At 45.0% G+C, this 26,347-nt stretch overlaps 1 protein-coding gene across 8 annotated transcripts in view; it reads left to right on the plus strand.

The window, feature by feature from the left end:
- The window catches only part of CAST (calpastatin), a 142,117-nt gene that overhangs the window by 80,820 nt on the left and 34,950 nt on the right, over window positions 1-26,347 (plus strand). For 5 of the 8 annotated variants that reach the window (XM_038765955.1, XM_038765956.1, XM_038765960.1 and 2 more), the window contains 9 exons: window positions 6,943-7,002; window positions 13,163-13,228; window positions 14,908-14,949; window positions 15,058-15,099; window positions 15,208-15,252; window positions 16,893-16,958; window positions 17,511-17,627; window positions 21,912-22,022; window positions 25,655-25,723. In XM_038765955.1, the coding sequence (XP_038621883.1) occupies window positions 6,943-7,002; window positions 13,163-13,228; window positions 14,908-14,949; window positions 15,058-15,099; window positions 15,208-15,252; window positions 16,893-16,958; window positions 17,511-17,627; window positions 21,912-22,022; window positions 25,655-25,723 (618 nt within the window). The remainder of the gene's footprint in view (window positions 1-6,942; window positions 7,003-13,162; window positions 13,229-14,907; window positions 14,950-15,057; window positions 15,100-15,207; window positions 15,253-16,892; window positions 16,959-17,510; window positions 17,628-21,911; window positions 22,023-25,654; window positions 25,724-26,347) is intronic. The other 3 variants (XM_038765958.1, XM_038765963.1, XM_038765959.1) reach the window with 2 other exon arrangements.

Here is a 26,347-nt window from a genome sequence, read left to right on the forward strand (position 1 = left end):
CCCTTCAAGGCCCTACTGAGCGCTCACCTCCTCCAGGAGGCCTTCCCACACTGAGCCTCCTCCTTCCTCTCTCCCTCGTCCCCCCCTCCCCTTCGTCCCCCTCCCCATCCCCCCATCTTACCTCCTTCCCTTCCCCACAGCACCTGTATATATGTATATATGTTTGTACATATTTATTACTCTATTTATTTTACTTGTACATATCTATTCTATTTATTTTGTTAATAAGTTTGGTTTTGTTGTCTGTCTCCCCCTTCTAGACTGTGAGCCCACTGTTGGGTAGGGATGGTCTCTATATGTTGCCAACTTGTACTTCCCAAGCACTTAGTACAGTGCTCTGCACACAGTAAGCGCTCAATAAATACGATTGATTGATTGATTGATAAGCATGATAAGCATGAAATCCATGATTAGCAGCATGGTTTAGTGGTTAGAGCATGGGCCTGGGAGTCGGAAGGACCTGAGTTCTGTCAGCACTTAAGAAATACAATAAAAAGAATTCCAATGAGGATAATTAACAATCCAGCTGGAAAATTCAAGACTTCTATCTTTTCTGGCCTGATCAATCAATCAATCAATCGTATTTATTGAGCACTTACTGTTTGCAGAGCACTGTACTAAGCGCTTGGGAAGTACAAGTTGGCAACATATACAGACAGTCCCTACTTGTTCCTGTAACATTCATTTTAATTAAGGTCTGAAAAATGGCCCAGAAAGTTATATTTCCCTCATCCAGTAAGCTGCCTTCCAAAGCAGCATGGCGTAGTGGACAGAGCATGGGCCTGGGAATCTGAAGGTCATGGGTTCTAATGCCGCTTCCGCCACTTGTCTGCTGTGTGCCTTTGGGCAAGTCGCTTAGCTTCTGTATGCCTCAGTTCCCTCATCTGTAAAATGGGGATTAAGACTGTGAGCCCTATGTAGGACAGAGAGCTGTGTCCAACACAATTATCTTGCACCTACCCTAGCACTTAGAACACTGCCTGACACATAGTAAGTGCTTAACAAATACTATTATTAGTATTAGTATTAAATTCTCCTATTTAAGACCCATGTTTTGCTCAGCTCACTGTAATACAGCTCCCACTAGGAGGGACCCCAGAAGTTAGCTAGGAAGGTGTCAACTTGTACCTCCCAAGCGCTTACTACAGTGCTCTGCACACAGTAAGCATTCAATAAATACGATTGAATGAATGAATGAAAGGTGGAGTGAGAGAGAATTCAAGCTAATGAAAAAATGTAATACCTCTGTGCCTGAATGACCTGTGGAATTCCGGCCTCAATAGATTTGGAGGCTTGAATTGTCCAGAAAATCTGCTGATTATAAAAATTATGGAATTTGTTGACTGCTATGTGTCTAGCATTGTACTAAGTGCCCAGGTAGATACATTATAAGCAGATTGGGTTATAGCCTACCATAAATGGGAAATGTGACTTGGGGCGGGGGGGGGTTTCCTGGTCTTCAGTAGGTCAATTGTATTTATTAAGCATTTATTGTGTCCAGAGCACTGTACTAAGCACTTGGGAGAATACAATGTAACATTACAACAAACATATTCCCCGCCCACAGTGAGCTAACAGTCTAGCCTGCACTAAAATGAACATTACAAGGAGATGATTGGATGTGGATTGAATCAGAAAAGGTGGGCTTCTTGAATTTTTGAGCCAGATTGTTCATCATTCTATTTTATTCCACACCACCTGTGATCAAGACTTCCGAACTAGCATTTGAGAACATGGTGGTGTGGACCTAACCTTTGGGATGGGCAGAATCTAGGTCAGAGACATTTGTCAGGTAAGAAATGACCTGATATAAATTAGTCATTGGGGGAATAAATGTCAATCACTGCTACTGGATAGCTGAGCGTGAGTCACAAAATGTCAGGCCTCTGCATCTGGCAAAGAACCTCTTTGTGCTTTCTGAACTGAGATGATTTAACTGTCAACATTCTCGTGAAACACCTGCAGTGCTTGAGAATTTCAGGTATTGCAGGAACGGTAATTATGGGACGGGACAGACAATATAGCAAGCGGACTGCGACTGTACAACAATTAAATGTTTCCTTCTGTAAATACCATCGATGAGCAGTATTTATTGAGCACTATTTGTGTGCAAAATAACCAATCTGTGATATTTATTGAATGCTTACTATATGCAGAGAATGGTACTAAGCTCTTGGGAGAGTACAACATAACAGAATCATTAGTTATGTTCCCTGCTCTCAGCAAGAGTACAGATTAGGTGGGGAGACAGACATCAATAAAAATAAATACATTAGGGATATGTACATAAGTGTTATGGAGCTGAGGGTGGGGTGAATACCAAGTGTCTGAAAGGTACACAGATCCAGGTACGTAGATGACGCAGAAGGGAGATGGAGTCAGGGAAAGAGGGCTTAATTAGGAAGGTCACACAGCACACACGTGGTGGAGCTGGATTTAGAACCCATGCTCTATCCTCTATGCCACACTGCTTCTCAGATGAGTTAAATGACTTTCCCAAGGTCATGTAGCAAGGAAGTGATAGAGCTGGGGTTAGAACCCTGGTGCTCTGACTCCCAAGCCCGTGCTCTTTCTTCTAAGACTCACCGCTTCCAGACATGGTTATGCCTCTCCGGAGCTAATGGATTTCCTACCAAGGACACATCCAGCTGGTGAAGCAGTTTCAGCAATGCCGTCTATGAACTGTGCTCCACATCAGTGGCAGGACAAGTTGACCAACAATGAGGTCCTGGAATTTAGTCAGCCAACCAGAATTAACACATTCCTCATAGCGTCTTGGCTCTCCTGGGCAGGGCATGTGAGGAGAGCAGGCAACAGCAGGATTCCTAAGTAGCTGCTCTCTGGAGGACTGAAAGGGGGAACATACAAGCCAGGGTGAAACACAACTTCAAATAATGTGTAATAGCAGGAAGACCAGCTTGGCAGACAATAGTCAGTAGAGGAGCTTCTCTCTCTCCAAAAGCAGAGTTTCTGGGAGACCACTGCAGTGAAAAGACCAGCCTGGCAGACAACAATTGGAAGAGGGAGGCTCTCTTTGAGCAGAAACTTCATGGAGCTCAGGGTGCCACGAGGCAGGTTCCAAGACAGATAATAATAATAATAATAACAGCGTTTATTAAGTGCTTACTATGTGCAAAGCACTGTTCTAAGCGCTGGGAAGGCTACAAGGTGATCAGGTTGTCCCACGGGAGGCTCACAGTCTTAATCCCCATTCTACAGATGAGGTAACTGAGGCATAGAGAAGTTGTGACTTGCCCTAAGTCACAGAGCTGACAACTGGCGGAGCCGGGGTTTGAACCCATGACCTCTGGCTCCAAAGCCTGTGCTCTTTCCACTGAGCCACACTGCTTCTCATCTGTCCCATACAGATAAACCCTGTATGGGACAAACCCATTAGTCCAGCAAGGAGCTTTCCTTAAATGCGAACAATGAGAACACCATCCATCTTCTCAACCGCATTTGCACCCAGAAGCGATCTTACCATCTGTAGCACTGAAGGATGGATGCGTAAATGTGTGCGTGTGTGCATCCGTATCTAAAAAGTAAACTTCCAGAAGAAGCTGATCTCTGAGATTGTGTTCTTGATTTAGATTGATGTCAGTTGATAGAAACTTTGCCTTGCCATATACCAAGGTTCAAAGGGCAGCCAAAAAAAAGATTGTTGGGGAAGATTTTATCATCCAGAAGACTGGAGCAGCATGACCCAGTGGAAGGGTAACAAGCAATGTCTGCTTTTCTTCCCCCTGTAAATTGTGAGCCCTAAGTGGGTCTGGGACTGTGCCGTATCTGCTCATCATGTATCTAATCAATCATTTATTGAGGGTTTACTGTGTGCAGAACACTGTACTAAGGGCTTGGAAGAGAACCATATAACAGAGCTGGGGAAGAAATGTTGCCTAGTGATTAGAGCACCGGCTTGGGAGTCAGAAGGACCTGTTCTAATCCCTGCTTGCCACTTGTATGCTGTGTAACCTTGAGCAAGTCACTTCACTGCTCCGTGCCTCAGTTATCTCATCTGAAAAATGGGAAGTAAGATTGTGAGCCCTGTGTGGGGCCAGGATTGTGTCCAACCTGATTACATTGTATCTACCCCAGTGCTTAGAACAGTGCCTGGGACATAGTAAGCGCTAAGCAAATACCTTTTATAAACAAAAGAAAGTTGGTAAACACATTCCCAGCCCACAGCAAGCTGTGCTTGGCACATGGTAAACTCTTAACATCACTAATATTAATATTAATTTTATTTAATTTATTTATTATTTATTTGTTATATATTTATATATATTTAATATTAATATGAGAAGCAGCATGGCTCAGTGGAAAGAGTGCGGGCTTTGGAGTCAGAGGTCATGGGTTCAAATCCCGGCTCTGCCAATTGTCAGCTGTGTGACTTTGGGCAAGTCACTTCACTTCTCTGGGTCTCAGTTCCCTCATCTGTAAAATGGGGATTAAGACTGCGAGCCCCCCACGGGACAACCAGATCACTTTGTAACCTCCCTAGCGCTTAGAACAGTGTTTTGCACATAGTAAGTGCTTAATAAATGACATTATTATTATTATTATTATTATTGTTAGATCTGGGTTCTGATCCCAAGCTCTACCATTTGCTTGTTATATGACTTTGGATAAGTCATTTAACTGCTCTGTGCCTCAGTGACTCATCTGTAAAATGGGGATAAGATATTCGCTTTCCCTTCTTCTTGGGTTGGGAGCCCCCTTGTGGAATAGGGACTATATCCAATCTGCATATACTATATCTACCCCTGTGCTTAGTTACAGTGCTTGGCATGTATTAAGTGCTTAACAAACACTATTGTTATTATCCCCATTATTATTATTATTATTAATTCTTGGTGAGGGTAGAGACCCTTCACTTGGGTTCTCTGGGATCCTGGGAAATCAGCATTACGTCTCCCAACCCACGGCCCAGGCAGCTTCTAGGCAAGTGAGGTGGAGACTTCTGGGAGAGGTGTTAGGCGAAGATGAACGGAAGGGGAAGGCAGCCTCTAGAGAAGGTTCATGACTCACCCAGTTCTCCAGATGCCAGTTCTCTCCCTCCCTGAGGCGAGAGCTGAGGTCAGCAAGAATCCAGCCAGCGAGCCAGCTAGGGGAAAAGAGAGAGAGAGAGAGAGCCAGACCCTTGGGGAGGAGTGAGAAAAGGAGCCAGGAGAGGAGGGAAGATATAGCACAGCCAACTGCCAAAGGACGACAAAGAGCAGAGGGGCAGGGACTGTTTGGCTGTTAGAGTGGATCTGAGATGTTTCCCCTCGGTCTCCGTCGAATACTGAGGCTGCCCACCATTTAGGAGCTTGAAGAGATAGAAACAATGATCTCTTACGAGTTCTTCATAACCAGCTTGATATGTCCTGTTCTTGCTGTACAACGTAGTCAATGGATAAAGAAGATTTTGCACAACTGGAAACATGCGGGATTCCTTGGAAATAAAAGCCCCATAGCCTAGTAGAAAGAGCGCGGGCCTGGGACTCAGCACCTGGGTTCTAATCCCGGGTCCATCACTTATGTGCTGTGTGACTTTGGGAAAGTCTCTTCACTTTTCTCTGCCTCAGTTTCCTCAACTGCAAAATGGGGATTAAAGCTGTGTGTTTCATGCGGTACTTGGACTGTGTCCAACCTGATTATTTTGTACGTACCCCAGAGCTTAAAACAGTGCCTGGCACATCATGAGTGTTTAACAAATGCCATTTTAAAAAAAGTCATTTCACTTCTCTGTACCTCAGTCTCCTCCTCTGTAAAATGGGGATTCAATACCTGTTCTCCCTCCTACTTAGGCTGTGAGCCTCATGTGGGACAGGGACTGTCCAATCTGATGAACCTGAATGAACCCCAGCTCTTAGTACGGTATATGACACATAGTAAGTGCTTAACAAATACCATTGTTATTATTAGCTATGGCTCCCTGTTCCCCAGTATTTGAAGGAATTATCTGAAGCAACAAAAAACTGTGAGCATGTCAGTAGACAAGCTTTCCCTGAGTATTTCCTGATGTAAACCCCATCCTCGCTTAGAACTCTGCCTGGTAATAATAATAATAATTTTGGTATTTGTTAAGCACTTACTATATGCAAAGCACTGTTCTAAACACTGGGGAGGATACAAGGTGATCAGGTTGTCCCATGTGGGGCTCACAGTCTTAATCCCCATTTTACAGATGAGGTAACTGAGGCACAGAGAAGTTAAGTGACTTGCCCAAGGTCACACAGCAGACTCCCCCTTTTAGACTGTGAGCCCACTGTTGGTTAGGAACTGTCGCTATATGTTGCCAACTTGTACTTCCCAAGCGCTTAGTACAGTGCTCTGCACACAGTAAGTGCTCAATAAATACGATTGATTGATTGATTGATGTGGCAGAGCCAGGATTAGAACCTGTGACCTCTGACTCACAAGCCCATGCTCTTTCCACTGAGCCATGCTGCTTCTCTTACTGCTTCACTGGTACATAGTAAGCACTGACCAAATAACACTGGAAATAACCCAAAACATTAGAATGTAAGCTCCTTGTGGGCAGGAAATATCACAAGATTCTGTGGTACTGCCCAGTTGTGTGGCAAAGCATGTAGTGGTAATTATAGTTGCAGTATTTAAGTGCTTGTTATGTTCTTAGACTGAGCTAAGCACTGGGGAAGATAGAAAACGGATCAGACCCAATCTTTACCCCATTTGGGACTCACAGTTTTAGGGCAAGGCTGAGCAGGTATTTCATTCTACAAGGTCCAGTAAATGCCACAGCCACTCCAATAGGGACAGAAGTATTCAGGGTCACCAGGCCACATCATTCTGACCCAAAAGTTCCCAGCCTGGGGCTGACAATCGGTTTGTGGGCACCCCAGAGGAGGGGGAAGAGACCACAAGGTGGAAAGAGAGGAGCATGTGACGGGATGTTCCGCACGTGGGATTCAATTTTCTCGTTTGGCTCTATTCCAGGCACATTCATCCTCTGCTGCTCCAACCAGAAACCCTACCATGAATCCCACAGAAGCCAAGGTAAGCTGATCTTCTGAGACCACTGAGAAAGCCACATCTGAACAGAGCTGGGTGTATTTAGAAAAGCGTGGAATGAACAGGTGTAAATTCATAACGTCGTTCTGTCTTATATTCCAAATAGCTAGGGCTGCAAGACAGAGAGGTGAACTCTTTGCAATGATGGTAATGATAAGAATAATTGTGCCAAGTACTGCCACATCTAAGCAGATCTGGGTGTATTTAGAAAAGTGTGGAATGAACAGGCATAAATTCATAACACCATTCTGTCTTATATTCCAAATAGGGCTGCAAGACAGAGAGAGGTGAACTCTTTATAATGATAGTGGTAAGAATAATTATACCAAGTTCTGTACTAAGCAATGGGATAGATATTAAACAATCAGGCTGGACACAGTCCTTGTCCCGCTTGGGACTTGCAGTCTAAGAAGGAGGGAGCACAGGTATTGAATCCCCGTTTTCCAGAGGAGGAAACGGGAACCCAGTGAAGTGACTTGTCCAAGGTTATACTGCAGGCAGGTGGAGAACCAGGATTAGGACCCGGGCCCCTCATTCACTCGATCGTATTTATTGAGCGCTTACTGTGTGCAGAGCACTGTACTTGACTCCCAGGCCTATGTTCTTTCCACTAGGTCACATGGCTTCTCTGATGTCTGAGGACCTTGTGATTGTCTTCTGGCCTTGGCCCCAGTACACAGTCAGACTTCAATTTTAAGATTCTCTACAATCTCTGTAGAAGCTGCAGAATCACCTGGACTCTTTGCTGTCCACTGCCATCAGACTGTGAACCCACTGTCTTTTAGACTGTGAGCCCACTGTTGGGTAGGGACTGTCTCTATATGTTGCCAACTTGTACTTCCCAAGCGCTTAGTACAGTGCTCTGCACACAGTAAGCACTCAATAAATGCGATTGATTGAGGGGCTCTAAGAACTGCAGCTAGAAGCAGAACCCCCCAAATTCCTCCCCGTTGCACTGTGTCTCTGCTGCTGTTGATGCTGTGATACGCCTGCATGTTTTAAGCCTTCAGAGCACAGAGAACACTGAGTTCCAGGTAAAAACTCTCCACCTCCTCACCAAACTCATCAGGTAAGGATGACACCATCTCCTGCCAGGATGCAAAGGTGTAGAAACATTGCCCTCATGCAAGAAGCAGCATGGCTTAGTGGATAGAGCATGGGCCTGGGAATCAGAAGGACCTGGGTTCTAATCCCGGTTTTGACACTTGTCTGCTGTGTGACCTTGGGCAAGTTACTTCACTTCTCTATGCCTCAATTCACTCATTTGTGTAATGGGGATTAAGACTGGGAGCCCTATGTGGGATGGGGACTGTGTCCAACCTGATTAACTTATATCTACCCCAGCTCTTAGAACAGCGCTCATCACATAGTAAGCGCTTAACAAATACCATCATTATTACTTCCCTGTGCCTCAGTTACCTCACCAGTAGAATGGTGACTATGAGCCCCATGTGGGACAGGGACTCTGTCCAACCCAGTTTACTTGGATCCATCCCAATGCTTAGTAGAGCACATAGTAGCCACTTAACAAACACCAAATTTATTATTGTGATGATGTACAAAAGGAATCAGAAAGATATCGTTAATTTCAGATCTTTGTCACTGATAAGGTCTTTTCCATGAGAACAGATTTGGGCTGTGGCCCCGTTCCTCTGGACTTCTTCTGTTTCCTCCTGAAATCACAACTGAGGATTTCTCGGTTTAACAGTAAATGGAATGAGCAAGCAAAGAAATCCATTGGCTCATTTTCACTCCCTACCAGATACCAAGATACCAGGTATTCAGGTCATTGTGATTTTTCAAGGCTGATACCAGGTGGAACTGGAGCTCTTTAAGAGCTCATTGAAGGCCAATCTCAACCCCTTGGGCTCGGGAACAGAGGGGAGCCATGTGGTCACCCAGAGATGACAGTGAATTGGTGTTTTCCCTGATTCTGATGAAGTTTGCCAACAGGCACTGCTTCAAACCGTCCTAGCAAGGTGACCTTTGTGACAGTTGCTGTGTTTCATAGCTGAGAAATTAACAGAATCTCTCTTATTTGTTCCCTTGCTTTACTGAGGCATCATTTTAAACAATGTTAATCAAACATTGGTATTTGTTCAATGCTTACTGTGTGCAGAGAATTGTACTGTTTGGGAGTGTACAGTACAACAGAAGTAGAGAAACAGGGTGGCCTAATGGATAGAGCACAAATCTGGAAGTAATTCAGCATTTCTGGCTCTGCCACTTGTCTGCTGCATGATCTTGGGCAAGTCACTAAATATCTCTGTGCCTCAGTTACCTTATTTTTCAAATGGGGATTGAGTTTGAACCCCATGTGGGACATGGACTGTGTCCAATCTGACTAATTTATATAATAATGATGGCATTTATTAAGCGCTTACTATGTGCAAAGCACTGTTCTAAGCGCTGAGGAGGTTACAAGGTGATCCGGTTGTCCCACGTGGGGCTCACAGTCTTAATCCCCATTTTAGAGAAGCAGTGTGGCTCAGTGGAAAGAGCCCGAGGTTTGGAGTCAATGGTCATGGGTTCAAATCCTGACTCCACCAATTGTCAGCTGTGTTACTTTGGGCAAGTCACTTCACTTCTCTGTACCTCAGTTACCTCATCTGTAAAATGGGGATTAAAGACTGTGAGCCCCCTGTGGGACAACCTGATCACCTTATAACTTCCCCAGCACTTAGAACAGTGCTTTGCACATAGTAAGCGCTTAATAAATGCCATTATTATTATTATTATTATTATTATTATTATTATTATCTACCCCAGCACTTAGTGCCCAGCACATAATAGGTGCTCAACAAATACCATTTTAAAAAAAGAAGTTGGTAAACACATTCCCTGCCCACAAGGAACTTACAATTTAGAGGGATTTATACTCTCACACTTCTACATTTGTCCAACGTATTGTCAGTCCAACTCACTCTCCCTGCAACTCCCTGTTTCCCTGAATTTCTGGGCCCCATTCCTGTGCTGGAAAAACTCCTGCTTTGGAGGAGAGATTCATAACATGGCTCAGTGGAAAGAGCCCGGGCTTGGGAGTCAGAGGTCGTGGCTTCTAATCCCAGCTCCACCATTTGTCAGCTGTGAGACTTTAGGCAAGTCACTTTACTTCTCTGTGCCTCAGTTCCTCATCTGTAAAATGAGGATTAAGACTGTGACCCCCACGTGGGACAATATGATTACCTCGTATCTACCCCAGTGTTTAGAACAGTGCTCGGCATATAGTAAACACTTAACAAATACAATTATTATTATTATATTTTCACTACAGGCCTCCATTCCCTTTCTCCCTCCCATCTTCTCTCTTTCCTCTCCTCCCTCCCTCTTTGCAATGAGTCCCTTCCACTAGTGGTCCCACGTGGAATGGGGACTGTGTCCAATATGCTGCTCTTCTGTCTTTCCCAGTGCTTAGTCTAGTGTTAAGCACAAAAGTAACCACTTAACAAATACTATTATTATTGTGATTACCATAATCATCATCATTATTATCATCATTATAATTATGACCAAATCCATTGTTCTGGTGTATGAGCAACCCCAGAAGCTTAGTGCATAAATGGGAATAAATTGATCCAAACAAAATAGCCAAATAGCTAACAATGACCTCTAGGTAATAACAGAAACCATTATTATTGCGAAGGTCTAAGGTCGTGGGTTCTAATCCTGGCTCCACCACTTATCAGCTGTGTGACTTTGGGCAAATCACTTAACTTCTGTATGCCTCAGTGACCTTATCTGCAAAAATGAGAATAAGACTGTGAGCTCCACTTGGGACAACCTGATTACCTTGTGTCTACCTCAGTGCTTGTCACATAGTAACTGCTTAAATACCATTATTATTATTATTAGTGATAATAATAATAATTATTATTGTTAGTGATAATAATAATAATAATAATCACTTACTATGTGAGCCAAGTGCTGAGGTAAAGACAATACAGTCAGATCAGATACAGTCCCATGGCTCACGGTCTTAGGGGGAGAGAGAACAGGCATTTAATCTCCATTTTTACAGATGAAGAAATTGAGGACCAGAGAAGTTAAGTAACTTGTCCACAGTCACAGAGGCAAGTAGCAGAGCCAGGATGAGAACCCATGTCTCCTGACTCCCAGTCTCACATTTTTTTCCCCTAGGCCACCCTGTTCCAGATCCCTTCTCGAACTCACTTGGTGGAGTTTCTCACTCAGAGAAACTTGATTGTCCATCTAGAAATAAACAACATTGTCACCTAGCTCTTAGTAACTTCAGCATAGCACAAAAAATTGAATTTATGTGCCAGGCCACCAAAGCCACAATCACAGAAAGCTGAAGAAGGATATTCCTGTGAACCAAGGGGGCCTGGAGCCTTAAATTGAAAAACGAGCCTGTTATTGTCACCTCAAGAGGGTGAGGATTCCGATCCTGCAATTGATCTTTTCTACAACTCTGGTTGTCTGTCACAATGGGTTTTGTCCTTCCTTGGTTCCCATTTGTGGCCCCTTGAAAGGAAATAGGTCTGCTAGCCCATCAGTGAGGTGTCCTGGGTTGCCTGAGGAATTGGAGCTACTGGTCAAGAAAAAAGCCTCAGGGCTAGTCAGCCTGCCAGGTTCCCTGGGATGCAGGATGGAATCTTGGTTTCTTACCTTATGCCAGTTCAGTTGCAGAAGAGATCAATCAATCGTTTTTATTGAGCGCTTACTGTATGCCGAGCACTGTACTAAGCGCTTGGGAAGTACAGGTTGGCAACATATAGAGACAGTCCCTACCCAACAGTGGGCTCACAGTCTAAAAGGGGGAGAAAGACAACAAAACCAAACATACTAACAAAATAAAATAAATAGAATAGATATGTACAAGTAAAATAAATAAATAAATAGAGTAATAAATATGTACAAACATATATACATATATACAGGTGCTGTGGGGAAGGGAAGGAGGTAGGATGGGGGGGATGGAGAGGGGGACGAAGGGGAGAGGAAGGAAGGGGCTCAGTCTGGGAAGGATCTCTTCACAGGTAACCTCAGGGAAAATAAGTAAGCAGCAGGAATCTAGCATTTAATCAATCGATTTTACTGAGTGCTTACTGTATGTAGAGCACTGTGCTAAGCGCTTGGGAGAATACAAGGCAACTGAATTGGTAGACACGTTCCCTGCCCACAGCGAGTTTACAGTCTAGACGGGGAGCCCTCCTCTGGTGGACTGGGAGTTACATAACTGCTTTCTCCTTCTAGACTGCAAGCTCCTTTTGGGCAGGGAATGTGTCTGTTATATTGCACACAGTAAGCGCTCAGTAAATAGGATTGACTAAATGACTGAAGCACCAACTGAACTTTAGATCAGTGGCCTAACAGAAAGAGCACAGGATTGGGAGTGGGGATACCTGGGTTCTAATCCTGGCTCCACGCCTAGCCTTGTGTGTGACCTTGGATACATCTCTGTGTCCCAATTTCCTCATGTGTAAAATAGTAGTAACCTATCAGTTCTCCCTCCCTGTTGGATTGTGAGCCCCACGGGATACAAGGATCTATATGACCTGACAATCTTGTGCCTACCTCAATGTTTAGCTCAGTGCTTACCACATAGTAATGACTTAATAAATGCTGTAATAATAATTGTTATTATCTCATTATGGCTAAGTCTATGCAGTCAGATTTCAACTGAGAAACTGCGTGGCCTAATGGAAAAATCATGGTTCTGAAGTCAGAGGACGTGGTTTATAATCCCGATTCCGCCACGTCTCTGCCATATGATTTTAGGCAAGCCACCTTCACTTCTCTGTGCCGCAGTTTCCTCATCTGTAAAGTGGGGATTAAGACTGAGCCCCATATGGAACAGGGACTGTGTCTGACCCGATTACCTGTATCTACCTCAGAGCTTTGAACAGTGCTTGGCACATAGTAAGCGCATAACAACCACAGTAATTATTAACTAATGGCGAATTCACTAACAGAAGAAGAATGGTTTTAAGATTCTTTCTGATGCAAATTCTCAGGGGGTCCAACGGGAAGACCCCGAGCCATTTTTTTTCTGTCGTGCTAACGTGACCTGTAGTGGTTTAGGATGGAACTGTTATTTGTCCGGCCTGGCGCCAGTTGTACTGTCATCGGCCCTTGCCTCTCGGGGCATCCGATACGACGACTGAGTTCTGTACTTTAACATCAGGCTTCTCCAAGCCGTAAAAAATCCGGCGGATCACAGGCCCATGGCAAGAAGAGAAACAAAACTCAGGTGATACGTGGTTCACTGTCTCTGTGCAGCTCTCTGTGCCTCCGCAACCACACCCACCCCTGTACGTTCATTACAGAGCCCTCCAGCCGCTCAGCATGTGCCATCCACAGATCCGCCGACCCCCCCCCCCGCCGCCTCACTTCTGTGGCTCATACAGCCCGGGTGCCTTTCCTGTAACCTCATTCGCTCAGCACCATCTCTGCTTCGTGCGCCCTCACGCCATCATCCCGCCTCAGAGAAGCAGCATGGCCTCATGGTCAAACACGGGCCTGGGAATCAGAAAGACCTGGGTTCTAATCCCGACTCTGCCTCGAGTCTGCTGTGTGACCTTGGACGAGTCACTTCACTTCTCTGGGCCTCCGTTCCCTCATCTGTAAAATAGACTGTGAGCCCCACGTGGGACAAGGACTGTGTCCAACCCGATTATCTTGTATCTATCCCAGTGCTTAGAACAGTGCCTGGACAGAGAAAGTGCTTAACAAATACCATAATTATTATTATTATTAGTGAAGCCCAGCTGCCATCCAGAGAGTGAGTCTTTTTCTGACATGGAAGGCCACCCGGTTCCATTTCCATCCGGTCCCAGCCTCCCAAGATCAGAAGGATAAGTTGGCAGACTTTAGCGAGGTGGACAAAGTAGCCTCCGAGTGAACCTTAGGGCAGAACTGGGAGATCCTTGCAAAGGATTCTGGAGAAGATGCCTAGGAGCTCAGGAATGATAGGATTAAGGAAGGGTAGGTTTTGTTAGGTCTTGATTCTCCAGAGCCCCCGCCACTGGAACTCCTTCCCAGAAGGCCCTGGAGCAGACCAGGTGGTTATGAGGGAAGCCACTGGGAGCAATTCCTGGCACCCCATTCATTCATTCATTCAATCGTATTTATTGAGCGCTTACTGTGTGCAGAGCACTGTACTAAGCACTTGGGAAGCACAAGTCGGCAACATATAGAGACGGTCCCTACCCAACAACGGGCTAACATTCTGTGGCTATCCCGTGTGGATTGGAGGATAACGGAGGTTTGCTGAGCCAGGGGAGACCAGTTACTCTCGGTAAGATTGGGAGGTGGTTTGTTTCAACCTGAGAGCACGGGGAAGGCTTTGGCTTCCATCTCACCCCAGAGCCTTCAACCGGCTTGGTCCGTGACTAGCACGCTTGAAATAAGGACCTGGAAATAGACACCCGGAGGTCCATTCTAAACTGCGGAAAGTTATTCCCTGGGCTACAGCTGATAGTGATTATACCCTAGCACTTAGTATAGTGTTGGCACACAGAAAGTACTTAGCACACAACACAATTATTGTGCAGTTCCCATTTGGGAAAATACATATGGGATTTACAAGTGGAGTGCTCTCATTGTTATACTTTGAAAAAGTATTCCTTGGGGGAATAGAACAAGATTGTCTGCTGCCTCTTGCAGCTTATATCGTAGGGAACTTAGCAAAAACTTCCACTTAGGACAGTTACATTTTTTCTGTCCCATATTTTACCTTGCCTGCAATCTTATTCTTGTAGAATTTGAAAATGCTATTTGTTTGTCACGTATTGATACATTGAATATATTTTTATCACATAAGGGGAGGTCCGATTTTGACTGTCATCCCTAAACACTTAAAACCAAATAAAATCCATGGAAGCTTGTGCAAGTTATTTTTATTAATTTTTCCATTCATTTTTGGTTTAGGGTACAAAAACTGAACCAGAGAAAACACCCCAGTCATCCAAAGCAAGAGAGTTATTTTTATAGGTTTTATTTTTGTGACCTTTAACTGAATAAAATCCACAACAGCTCATCTAAGAATTTGGTATTAACTTCTCCATTCATCTGATTTAGGCTGTAAAAACAGAACCAGAGAAAACACCACAGTCATCCAAAGTAAGAGGCTTATTTTTATTTGTTGTATTTTCTTCAACCTTAGCTGAATACAATCCATGATATCTGGTGCAAGCATTTGGTATTAACTTCTCCACTGATCTGATTTAGGCTGCAAAAACAGAACCCGAAGAAAAATCACCACCAGCATCCAAGGTTTGACTTTCATTTTAATTTGTTGTCTTTCCTCCGTGACATTGTATAATAACGATGTTGGAGCCGTTGTCGATATTGGATCCAATCCAACTTCTCAGACCTTAAGATTTTTTATCAGATAACTCCTTTCAGAGTTAACCTTTTAAATATGATGGTCTGGAAGAGGGCATATAAAACACAGTCCTGGGAGTCAGAGGTTGTGTGTTCTAATTCTTGCTCTACCATTTGTCTGCTGTGTAACCTTGGGCAAGTCATTTCACTTCTCTGGGCCTGTTACCTCATCTGTAAAATGGGGATCGAAACTGTGAGCCCCCTGTGGGAAAGGGACTGTGTCCAGTCTGATTTGCTTGTATCCACCTCCACACCTCATATAATGCCTGGCACACAGTAAGTGCTTAACAAATACCATTATCCCCTCTAGATTGTAAGCTCATTGTGGGCAGGGAATGTGTCTGTTTATTGTTCCACTGTACTCTCCTGAGCGCTTAGTGCAGTGCTCTGCACACAGTAAGTGCTCAATAAATACAATTGAATGAATGAATGAAAGCATATCAAATTAAGGTGTGCATTGCAATTGCTGTGTCCGTTCCCCACCTTGTCGGAGTTTCCCATCATGCTCTGCTCCTGTCTGGGGAAAAATGGGGATGGAACAGAGGGATGATAGCGTCTCATCCTTGAGAATGTCGGGAAGACTGTGGCCTTGGCTGCAGCTACGACCGTTATGCTGGATTCTGAGCCGTAAGAAACCTGAAACTCAGCTTCTCTAATTACAATATCCTATTGCTCAAAGCACATTCATCATTGTCCTTACCATTTGTGCTTGTGTATTTTTAAAGGTTTCATCTTTTTTTACATGTCTGTCACCTACCCTCAAGAAGCAGCGTGGTCTAATGGAAAGAGCCCAGGCACGAGAGTTAGGAGCCCCACCAGGGTCTAATCCTAGGTTGCCACTCGCTTGCTGCGTGACCTTAGGCAAATCACTTAACTTCTCTGTATCTTAGTTTCTTCAACCGTAACTATGAGGTGAAAGATACCTGTTCTCTCTCCCCCTAGACTGTGAACCCCATGGGGGACAGAGATTGTGTCTGATCTTATTAGCTAAAATTAGAACTGAGGGTAAAGCCTTTGGAAAATTTGCAAGTACCACAAAAATTCAAGGTGTTGTCATTTCTTGGTAGCGAGAGCACATTTGGAAATATCAAGAGCTATGGAATTCTTTCATCATCATTAGTATTTATTAAGAAATTACTGTCTGCAGAGACTTATACATGGAGGCATTAGTAGAATTAGATCTTGTCCACTGTCTTCAAGAAGCTTATGATCCAGCGACTTTCACTGAATTAAAGGCCATGATGACAACTTTTCTTGCTGTAATAATTACAGGCTGAATTTGAATACATGATTGACCTCCTTCTGACAGACTCAACCCACTGGTCTTTGTTCTTCTAGACTGTGAGCCTGTTGTTGGGTAGGGACTGTCTCTACACATTGCCAACTTGTACTTCCCAAGCGCTTAGTACAGTGCTCTGCACAGAGTAAGCGCTCAATAAATACGATTGAATGAATGAACATTCTTGAGCTTTTTCAGTATCACCGAAAAGCAGGACTTCAGACTAAACATTTCTTCTATCTCTTAAAAGGATCTGCAGCTCCCTGATTCTCATGCAAAACAGACATCCAAAGAAAAACCAAAGGAGCACACAGAGGTAAATTAATCTATTTTTTAACCACAAGTTTAAAAATATCAACTGCTAAAGCTTGACTGGAGGTAGCAGTAATTCATTCTATTTAAGAGAAGCATTGTGTCACGGGCCTGGGATTCTGAGGACTGGGTTCTAATCCCGGCTCCATCACTTGGCTGTGGTAACACTTTGGGTAATTCACTTAACTTCTCTGTGTTTCAGTTCCCTCATCTGCAAAATGGGGATTCAGTATTTGATCTCCCTCCTATTTAGACTATGAGTCCCATATGGGACCGATTATTTTGTATCTTCCCCAGCGTTTAGTACAGTGCTTAATAAATACCCCAATCCTGGCTCCACCACTTGTCTGCTGTGTGACCTTGGGCAAGTCATTTCATTTCTCTGTGCCTCAGTTACCTCATCTGTAAAATGGAGATTGAGATTGGGAGCCCCCACATGGGACAGGGACTGTGTTCAACCCGATTTGCTTGTGTCCACCCTAGTGCTTAGTACAGTGCCTGGCACATAATAAGCACTTAAAAATACCGTAATAATTTTTATTATTAATTTTTTCAGCAAAAAAGCCCCCACAAACAACCATCAGGAAGTGGGAGTAAGACCACTGTCACTGGAAAAGAGGTCATCAAAGCAACTGAACAATTGACTCCAGAGAAACTGACCGAAGAACCAAAGGTAAAACGGTCTAAGGGGCCAGAAAACTTGGGGCTGTAATCAGGAAATGCACCATTGATAACCCCCACTCCCCGATCCCACAGTTAAACTATCTGCTTTTCAAAGTAGAGAAGTAGCATGGCCTAGTGGATAGAGCACGGGCCTGGGAATCAGAAGGACCTGGGTTCTAATCCTGACTCTGCTGCTTGACCATGGGAAAGTCATCACTTCTCTGTGCCTCAATTACCTCACCTGTCAAATGAGGACTAAGACTGTGAGCCCCATGTGGGACAGGGACTTCGTCCAATCTGATTTGCTTGTATCCACCCAGTGCTTAGCACAGTGCCTGGTAATAATAATAATGATGGCATTTGTTAAGCACTTACTATGTGCAAAGCACTGTTCTAAGTGCTGGGGGGATTACAAGGTGATCAGGTTGTCCCATGTGGGGCTCACAGTCTTAATCCCCATTTTACAGATGAGGTAACTGAGACTCAGAGAAGTTAAGTGACTTGCCCAAGGCCACACAGCAGACATGTGGCGGAGCCAGGATTAGAACCTGTGACCTCTGACTCACAAGCCCATGCTCTTTCCAATGAGCCACACTGCTTCTGCTTCTGGTATATAGTAAGTGCTTAACAGATACCGCAATTATTATTATTATTATTATTGTTATTATTTTTGAGCTCCAACTCTGGATTGAAACTCTGTCAAATCTTCCGGGCTGAATTCTGCCACCATTCTCCAATCAAGAGTGGCCTTGTTGCATGCAGAGAACCTGAGTGGGGAAGGAAAGAGCAATGGGAATGTCCCAACCAAACCCCTCATATTCCAGGGCAGGAGCCAACAGGACTCTGACCTCATCATTAGCTCTCTCTCTGCCCAGGTAGATGTGGGGAGGCAAATCCAGGATAAACAACTAAGGGAATTAGTAAACTGGGTCTCTCAGAGAACTGGTGGAGATCCAGACCAAAGTCTAAACCTCGTGCCCAGAAGGGCTGGACATTTTAGGCCTCGTGATAGAACATTTTTTAGCTCCCTTGTGTTCATGAGGTGGGAGACGTGCTGATGTGCATTAGTCTTTGGGAGGGTGGGGGGAATGTGTGTATGTGCGTGGGGAGGGGGTGAATGGGCTCTCCCATGCCCCACCTCCCTCGTGCCTTCTCTGAAGCTTCTTAATTTTACTCAGTCTTATTTATCGAGCTCTTACTGTGTGAAGAGCACTGTACTGAATGCTCAGGAGAGCACAATATGACAGAATTTGTAGACACTTTGACCACAGTGAGCTCACAGTCTAGAGGGGGAAGCAGACATTAATATAAATAAATGAATTACGGATGTGTACACAAGTGCCGTGGAGCTGAAGGAGGGGTGAATAAAGGATGAAAATCCAACAAAATGGGGATTGAGACTGTAAACCCCATGTGAGACAAGGACTGTGTCCAAACTGAATACCTTGTTTCTACCCCAACACTTAGAATGGAGCCTGGCACATAGTAAGCACTTAATAAATACCAAAAAAAAAAAAAAAAAGGTGATGCAGAAAGAAGCCCGAGGGAGAAGAGGAAATGAGGGCCTAGTCAGGGAAGGCCTTTTTCAGAAGATATGCCTTCAAATAAGGCTTTGAAGATGGGGAGGGTGATCATCTGTCAGATATGGAAAGGGAGGGCGGTCCAGGCCAGAGACAGGAAGTGGGCAAGAGTTCAGTGAGAGAAAGACAGTGAGTAAGTTGGCGCTAGAGGTGCAAAGGCTGGGTTGTAGTAGGAGAGCAGAGAGGTGGGGCAAGAAGATTGAGTGCTTTAAAGCCATTGGTAAGGAATTTCTGTTTGATGCAGAGGTGGATGGGCAAACACCAGAGATCCTTGAGGAGTGGGGAATGATGGACTAAACATTTTTGTAGAAAAATCATTCGGGCAGCAGAGTGAATTTCTGTTTGAGGTTGAAAACAGAGCTGCCTGGTGAGATCTAAACCCCAAGACTTGAGTGCATCACTTCCCCATATGGTGTGTCCCTCTCCCGATTGCCCAGCAGCAGGGAAGTCTACCCTGCTTGTCCCCAAATAATAATAATAATGACGGTATTTGGTAAGTTCTTACTATGTGCAAAGCACTGTTCTAAGCACTGGGGGGATACAAGGTGATCAGGTTGTCCCATGTGGGGCTCAGTGTTAATCCCCATTTTACAGATGAAGGAACTGAGGCCCAGAGAAGTTGTGACTTGCCCAAGTTCACACAGCTGACAACTGGTGGAGCTGGGGTTTGAACCCATGACCTCTGACTCCAAAGCCCATACTCTTTCCACTGAGCCACGCTGCAGTACAGTGTTTGTGACACAGTCACTCTTGCTTTGTCCTTGGAATGACCCAAGACATGGTCTGGCCCTCTCCAGCCCTAGGAACTCCCCTCCCCATCCTGGGCACGGTAGGCCTTCTATGGTCCATTCTTCATGCCAAAATCACCTCTGGGCAGGGGGCAGAGAGAAAATTTGAAGCAGGATGGAGAGAGGAATGGAAAAGTGTCAGGAGCTGTGTGAAAAAGGAAATGACATGACAGAGAAGAGGAGAGCAAAGCAGAGAAGCAGCAAGGTGTAATGGCTGGAGCAAGGGCCTTGGAGTCAGAAGGTAATGGGTTCTAATCCTGGCTCCCCCACTTGTCTGCTGAGTGACCTGGGGAAGTCTCTTCACTTCTCTGGGCCTCAGTGACCTCATCTGTAAAATGGGGATTGGGACTGTGAGGTCCATGGGGGACAGGGACTGTGTCCAGCCCGATTTGCTCCAGCGCTTAGAACAAAGCCTGGAACAAAGTAAGCGCTTAATATATGTTATTATTATTAGGTAAGTAGAAATAGCCTACTGGTCTATGGCTGTCTCTTCCAACGGTATTTATTGAGGGCTTACGATGGAGCGCTGGGGTAGAGACGACAGATCTGGCTGGACACAGCCCCTGTCCCAACCTAGCAGGAGGAGGGAGAACAGCTATTTAATCCCCATTTTGTAGATGAGGAAATTTAGGCACAGAGAAGTGATGTGACTTGACCAAAGTCCCCCAGCAGGTAAGTAGCAGAGCTGGGATAACAACCCAAGTCCTCTGTTTCCTAGACCTGTGCCCTTTCCACTTGGCCATGCTGCTTCTTATCAGTGGTTGTTTATATTAATATCTGAATCACCCTCTAATCTGTAAACCCCTTGTGGGCAGGGAACATGTCTGCATACTCTGTTACATTGTACTCTTCCTAGCGCTTAGTACAGTTCTCTGCACACAGTAAACGGTCAATAAATACCATTGATTGATTGAATGCTTCTCTAAGGAAGCCTAGGCAGAAGAGACCACAGAAGACTGAATAATAATAATGATAATTATGATATCTGTTAAGTACTTACTATGTGCCAGGCACTGTGCACATAGGATACAAGATAATTGGGTTGGACACAGTCCCTGTCCCTCACAGGTTCACAATCTTAATCCCCGTTTTACAGATGAGGTAACTGAAGCACAGAGAAGTTGTGGCTTGCCCAAGGCCACACAGCAGACAGGTGGTGGAGCTGGGATTAGAACCCAGGTTCTCCTTCCTCCCAGCCTTGTGCTCTGTCCACTAGGCCATACTGTTTAATGTGTTTTACGGTCGTGAGAGTTTATTAAAAGCTTGTTGAGATTGTGATGGTGGATGTAAACCATTGTGGGTAGCGAAAGTGTCTATCAACTCTGTTATAGAGTACTCTCTCAAAAGCCCAGTCAAATGCCCCTGCACACAGTAAACACTCAATAAATATGAGTGATTGATTGAGAAGCAGCGTGGCCTAGTGGATAGAGCACGGACCTTGGAGTCAGAAGGACCTGGGTTCTAATCCTGGCTCTGCCCCTTGTCTACTGTGTGATCACTTAACTTCTCTGTGCCTCAGTTACCTCATCTGTAAAATGGGGATTAAGACTGTGGGACAACCTGATCACCTTGTATCCCCCCCAGCACTTAGAACAGTGCTTTGCACATAGTAAGCACTTAACAAATGCCATTATTATTATTATTATCATCCTGGGCAAGTCACTTTCCTGTGTCTGTTACCTCTCCTGTAAAATAGGGATTAAGACTGAGTTCCATGTGGGACTCGGATTGGGTCCAACTCGATTATCTTCTATCCGCATAGTAAGTGCTCTACAAAGGCCATCATCATTATTATTATTATCGTTGTTATTAATCAGGGGCAATGGGGAGGTTTCTCTTTCAGGCTGAGTGTGCAGCTTTCCCTTTGACCTCCTTCTTTAAAGCTGCTTTTCCATTTTTTTCCCCGTCTTTTGTTGCCCCGTTTAGTCCAAACCTGGAAGCAAACCAGCCACCGCTGCTGCCACCGCTGCTGCCACCGCTGCCGCCACCGCTGCCACTGGTGAGGTGGTGGCCGCCCCAGACAGACCGAGTGAGGAGGTAGAGCTGCCTGCCCTCTGGCCTCCAAACCTGCACACACAGCTCTGGGGACAGTGGGCAAAAGGGCCAAGGGCTTAACGGGGCGGAGATCAATTGCACAGACCTAACCAATCAGTCAATCGCTGGTATTTATGGCGTGTTTAATGTGTGCCCAGTGCTTGGGTAAGTAATAATAAGAATAATGGCACTTATTAAGCACTTACTATGTGCCAAGCACTGTTCTAAGCACTGGGGAGTTTACAAGGTGATCAGGTTGTCCCACAGGGTGCTCACAGTCTTAATCCCCCTTTTACAGATGAGGGAACTGAGGCACAGAGAAGTGAAGTGACTTGCCCAAAGTCACACAGCTGACAAGTGGCGGAGCTGGGATTTGAACCCATGACCTCTGACTCCAAAGTCCGGGTTCTTTCCATTGAGCCACGCTGCTTCTCTTGGTACAATATGATCCCTCTTGCTATAATACGATCCCTACCCTCCAGCAGCTTATGGACTAATGAAATGTCAGAAGACCTTATTAACCTACTCATTATGTGCACTCTCGTCTATCCCACCATTGACCCCTTGCTCGCTTCTTCCTTTTGGCCTGGAATTTCCTCTCCCTTCACATCTGACAGTCCTCCACTCTCCCCACCTTCAAAACCCTCCGAAAATCACATCTCGTTCAAGAGACCTTCCCTGACTAAACCCCTTATTTCCCCTATCCACCCTTTCCTCTTCATAGATGATGTATTTGGCTGTGTACCCCTGCACTTTTTTTACTAACCCCAGTCCCACAGCACATACTCTACTATTTCCTTATATGTAATCCATTTTAATGTCCATCTCCCTTTGTAGAGTTTAAGCTCCTTGAGAGCAGGGATCTGGATTACCAACTCTGTTGTATTGTAGCTTCCCAAGCCTTTGAATCAGTGCTCTGCACACAGTAAGATCTCAGTAAATACCAGTGATTGATTGATTGAAAGCCACCATTTTGTGTCTGACAAGAATTGAGTGTTTCCCGTCAGGCTGAGAAGACACCTGGGGTGGTCTTGTGGGCTCCACCTCAGAAATCTTTAGTCATATCACCATCATGGGGTGGGTGGCCCTTCTGGGCACAGATATCTAATCCCATGCTGCCACATGTCTGCTGTGTGATCTTGGGCAAGTCACTCCTCTGTGCCTCAGTTCCTTCATCCGTAAAATAGGGATTAAGATTGTAAGGCCCATTCAGAGCATGGACTGTGTCCAACCTGATTAGCTTGTATCTACCTCAGCACTAAATACAGTGTCTGGTACACTGTAAGCACTTAACAAATACCTTTTGAAAAACAGACAGAAGCTATCCCCTGAAAACCTTTTGGTAAGTTCCATGTTCTGTGAAGACCAACCACTGGTTGGACTCCTGCCTGTATTTGCAGTGTGGAGATATTCAATCCAAGGCTGCTTGAACAGTGCTCTTATCACCAGGCTGCCAGAAACTGACATCTAGTCACTCAGAACAGCTACACTGTAGGGGGAGGGGGAGATTTTATGAAAAAGAATCGCTCTGTAGAGATCGGCTACGTGGTTTAGGAAGGGGAAAATTTTTATCAAAAAGAATTGGTCTCTAAAGAACAGCTCCATGGCATGGGTAGAGAGAAGCTAAATGAAAAAGAATGGGTCTCCAGCTAAGAGGTGGGCAAAACCTGCCGAAAAATGGAAAGAGAATAGAAAGAAAACTCACTTTAAAAGTACTGCACTTCAGTCTTTCAGTGGTATTTCATTTATTCGTTCATTCGATCATATTTATTGAGTGCTTAGTGTGTGCAGAGCACTGTACTAAGTGCTTGGAAAGTACAATTTGACAATAGAGACAATCCCTACCCAACAACGGGCTCACAGTCTAGAAGGGGGAGACAGACAACAAAACAAGTATATAGGCATCAATAGCATTAAAATAGATAAATAGAATTATAGATATATACACATTAGTAATAAAATCAATAGAATCATAATGTACAAATATGCATAAGTGCTATGGGGCGGGGAAGGGGATAGAGCAGAGGGAGGGAGTAGCGGTGATGGAAAGGGGAGGCAGAGCAGAGGAAAAGGGGGACTCAGTCTGGAAAGGCCTCCTGGATGAGGTGAGCTCTCAGTAGGGCTTTGAAGGGGGAAAGAGAGCTAGTTTGGCACATGTGAGGAGGGAGGGCATTCCAGGCCACAGGTAGGACCTGGTCCAGGGGTCAATGGTGGGACAGGCGAGAATGAGGCACAGTGCTTAGGTTAGCGGTAGAGGAGCGGAGTGTGCGGGCTTGGCTGTGTACTGTGTACCTGCTGTATGAGGAACACCGTACTGAGCTCTTCGTGTGGTATTTGTTAAGTGCTTACTATGTGCCAGGCACTGTTCTAAGCACTGGGGGAGATACAGGATAATTGGGTTGGACACAGTCCCTGTCCATCAGAGGGCTCTTAATCTTAATCCCTGTTTTACAGATGAGGGAACTGAAGCACAGAGAAGTGAAATGACTTGCCCATGGTGACCCCGGAAGGTTTTGTAACAAAATAGCCCCAGAGTGGCCATGGAGTCTCCCCAAAGACATCATCTTTGCTCTTGGACCCTGGGATCTGAATTCTCCCTTCAAACCTGTTAATCCCCTGATATTTGCAGTGGGCATCCTCTTAGTCATAGGCAGAGCACTAGTAAGGACCATGAAGGAATATTCCTTGATGATGTGCTGTAACATGAGAATAAACAGCTGGGTCTTTTCCCTTTAAATACGGTATTTGGAATATCAAGAGGCAAGGGATTCCCCTAAGTAAGGAGTCCCTTCAGATCCCACCTTTGCCAGGGCCCATTCTTGTGTCTTGAGGAGGCTCGTTTATTCATTCAGTCTTATCTATTGAGTGCTTACTGTGTGCTCAACACTGTACTAAACCTTTGGAAGAGTACAATATAACAATAAACAGTTATTCCCTGCTCACACTGAGCTTAAAGTCTAGAGAGGGAGACAGACATTAATATAAATAAATATATTACAGATATGTACACAAGTGCTGTGGGCCCAGGAGGGAGGGATGAATAAAGTGAGCAAGTCAGGGTGATGCAGAAGGGAGTGGGAGAAGAGGAAAGGGGGATATAGTCAGAGAAGGTATCTTGGAGGAGATGGGCGTTCAATAAGACTTTGATGCAGGGGAGAGTCATGGTCTGTTGGTTATGAGGAGGGAAGGTGTTCCAAGCCGGAGGCAGGATGTGGGTGAGAGGTCAGTGGTGAGATAGGCGAGATCAAGGCCCATGTTTTTGACCACCAGCTCTGCCCAGGAAAAAAGATTTGGGAATTTCAACTCTAAGCAACAACAGGGACAGTGCACCAGAGCTTGCGAGGGTGAACGGCAAGCAGGATGACCAGCTCTGGAGGGTTTGTACCCTCTCGGGGGGTGATCAGCTAAGGGGGTCCCTGGGATCCGACCTCACATCTGCCCTGCCTTACCTACCCTGGAGTCTCCACTTCATCCACTCTATCGGGCCCATCCCGTCCGGCCAAGAGACCACCCCGCAACCCTCCTAAGTGTGCGGCGACAGGGAGGGACCATCCCCTCCCAGGAGAATGACTTGGACCTCGGGAGAGTCCCACAAGCAAACGTCACTTGATTCTGCTCTCATTTTGTCCTTTCAGAAGAAAGCAAAGAAAGCGGTGACCCCATCAGCCCCAGTCGAAGCCGGATCAGCTAAACCAGCTGGAAAGGTAGGAAGACCTGCGGGATGGGAGCTGCTAATTGTTGGAAACCATCCTCATAAAGTACACAGTAGGATATTATAGAGTCGTAGACACAATCCTTGCCATCATGGATCTTCCCATCTAGCCCTTAAATGCTTCTGAATGGGGTAATAGAGAATGTAGCCAACTGGCAGGTAGAAATTGGAAGAGGAGCTACTCTTTGTTTTTTTTATGTTACTTGTTAAGCACACACTACCCGGCTCTGCCAACTGTCAGCTGTGTGACTTTGGGCAAGTCACTTCATTTCTCTGTGCCTCAGTGACCTCATCTGTAAAATGGAGATTAAGGCTGTGAACCCCACGTGGGACAACCTGATCACCTTATAACGTCCCCAGCACTTAGAACATAGTAAGTGCTTAGCAAATACCATTATAATAATAATAATAATTATTATTATTATTATTATTATTACGTGCCAGACATTGTACTACATGCTGAAGTAGATACAAACTTGTCAGGTTCGACCCAATCTCTGTCCCATATAATAATAATTGTGGTGTTTGTTAAGCACTTACTATGTGCCAAGCACTGTTCTAAGCACTGGGGTAGATACACGGTAATCAGATTGGACACAGTCCCTGTCCCTCATGG

This window comes from Tachyglossus aculeatus, chromosome 23, assembly GCF_015852505.1.
Source record: "Tachyglossus aculeatus isolate mTacAcu1 chromosome 23, mTacAcu1.pri, whole genome shotgun sequence".
Lineage (NCBI taxonomy): Eukaryota > Metazoa > Chordata > Mammalia > Monotremata > Tachyglossidae > Tachyglossus > Tachyglossus aculeatus.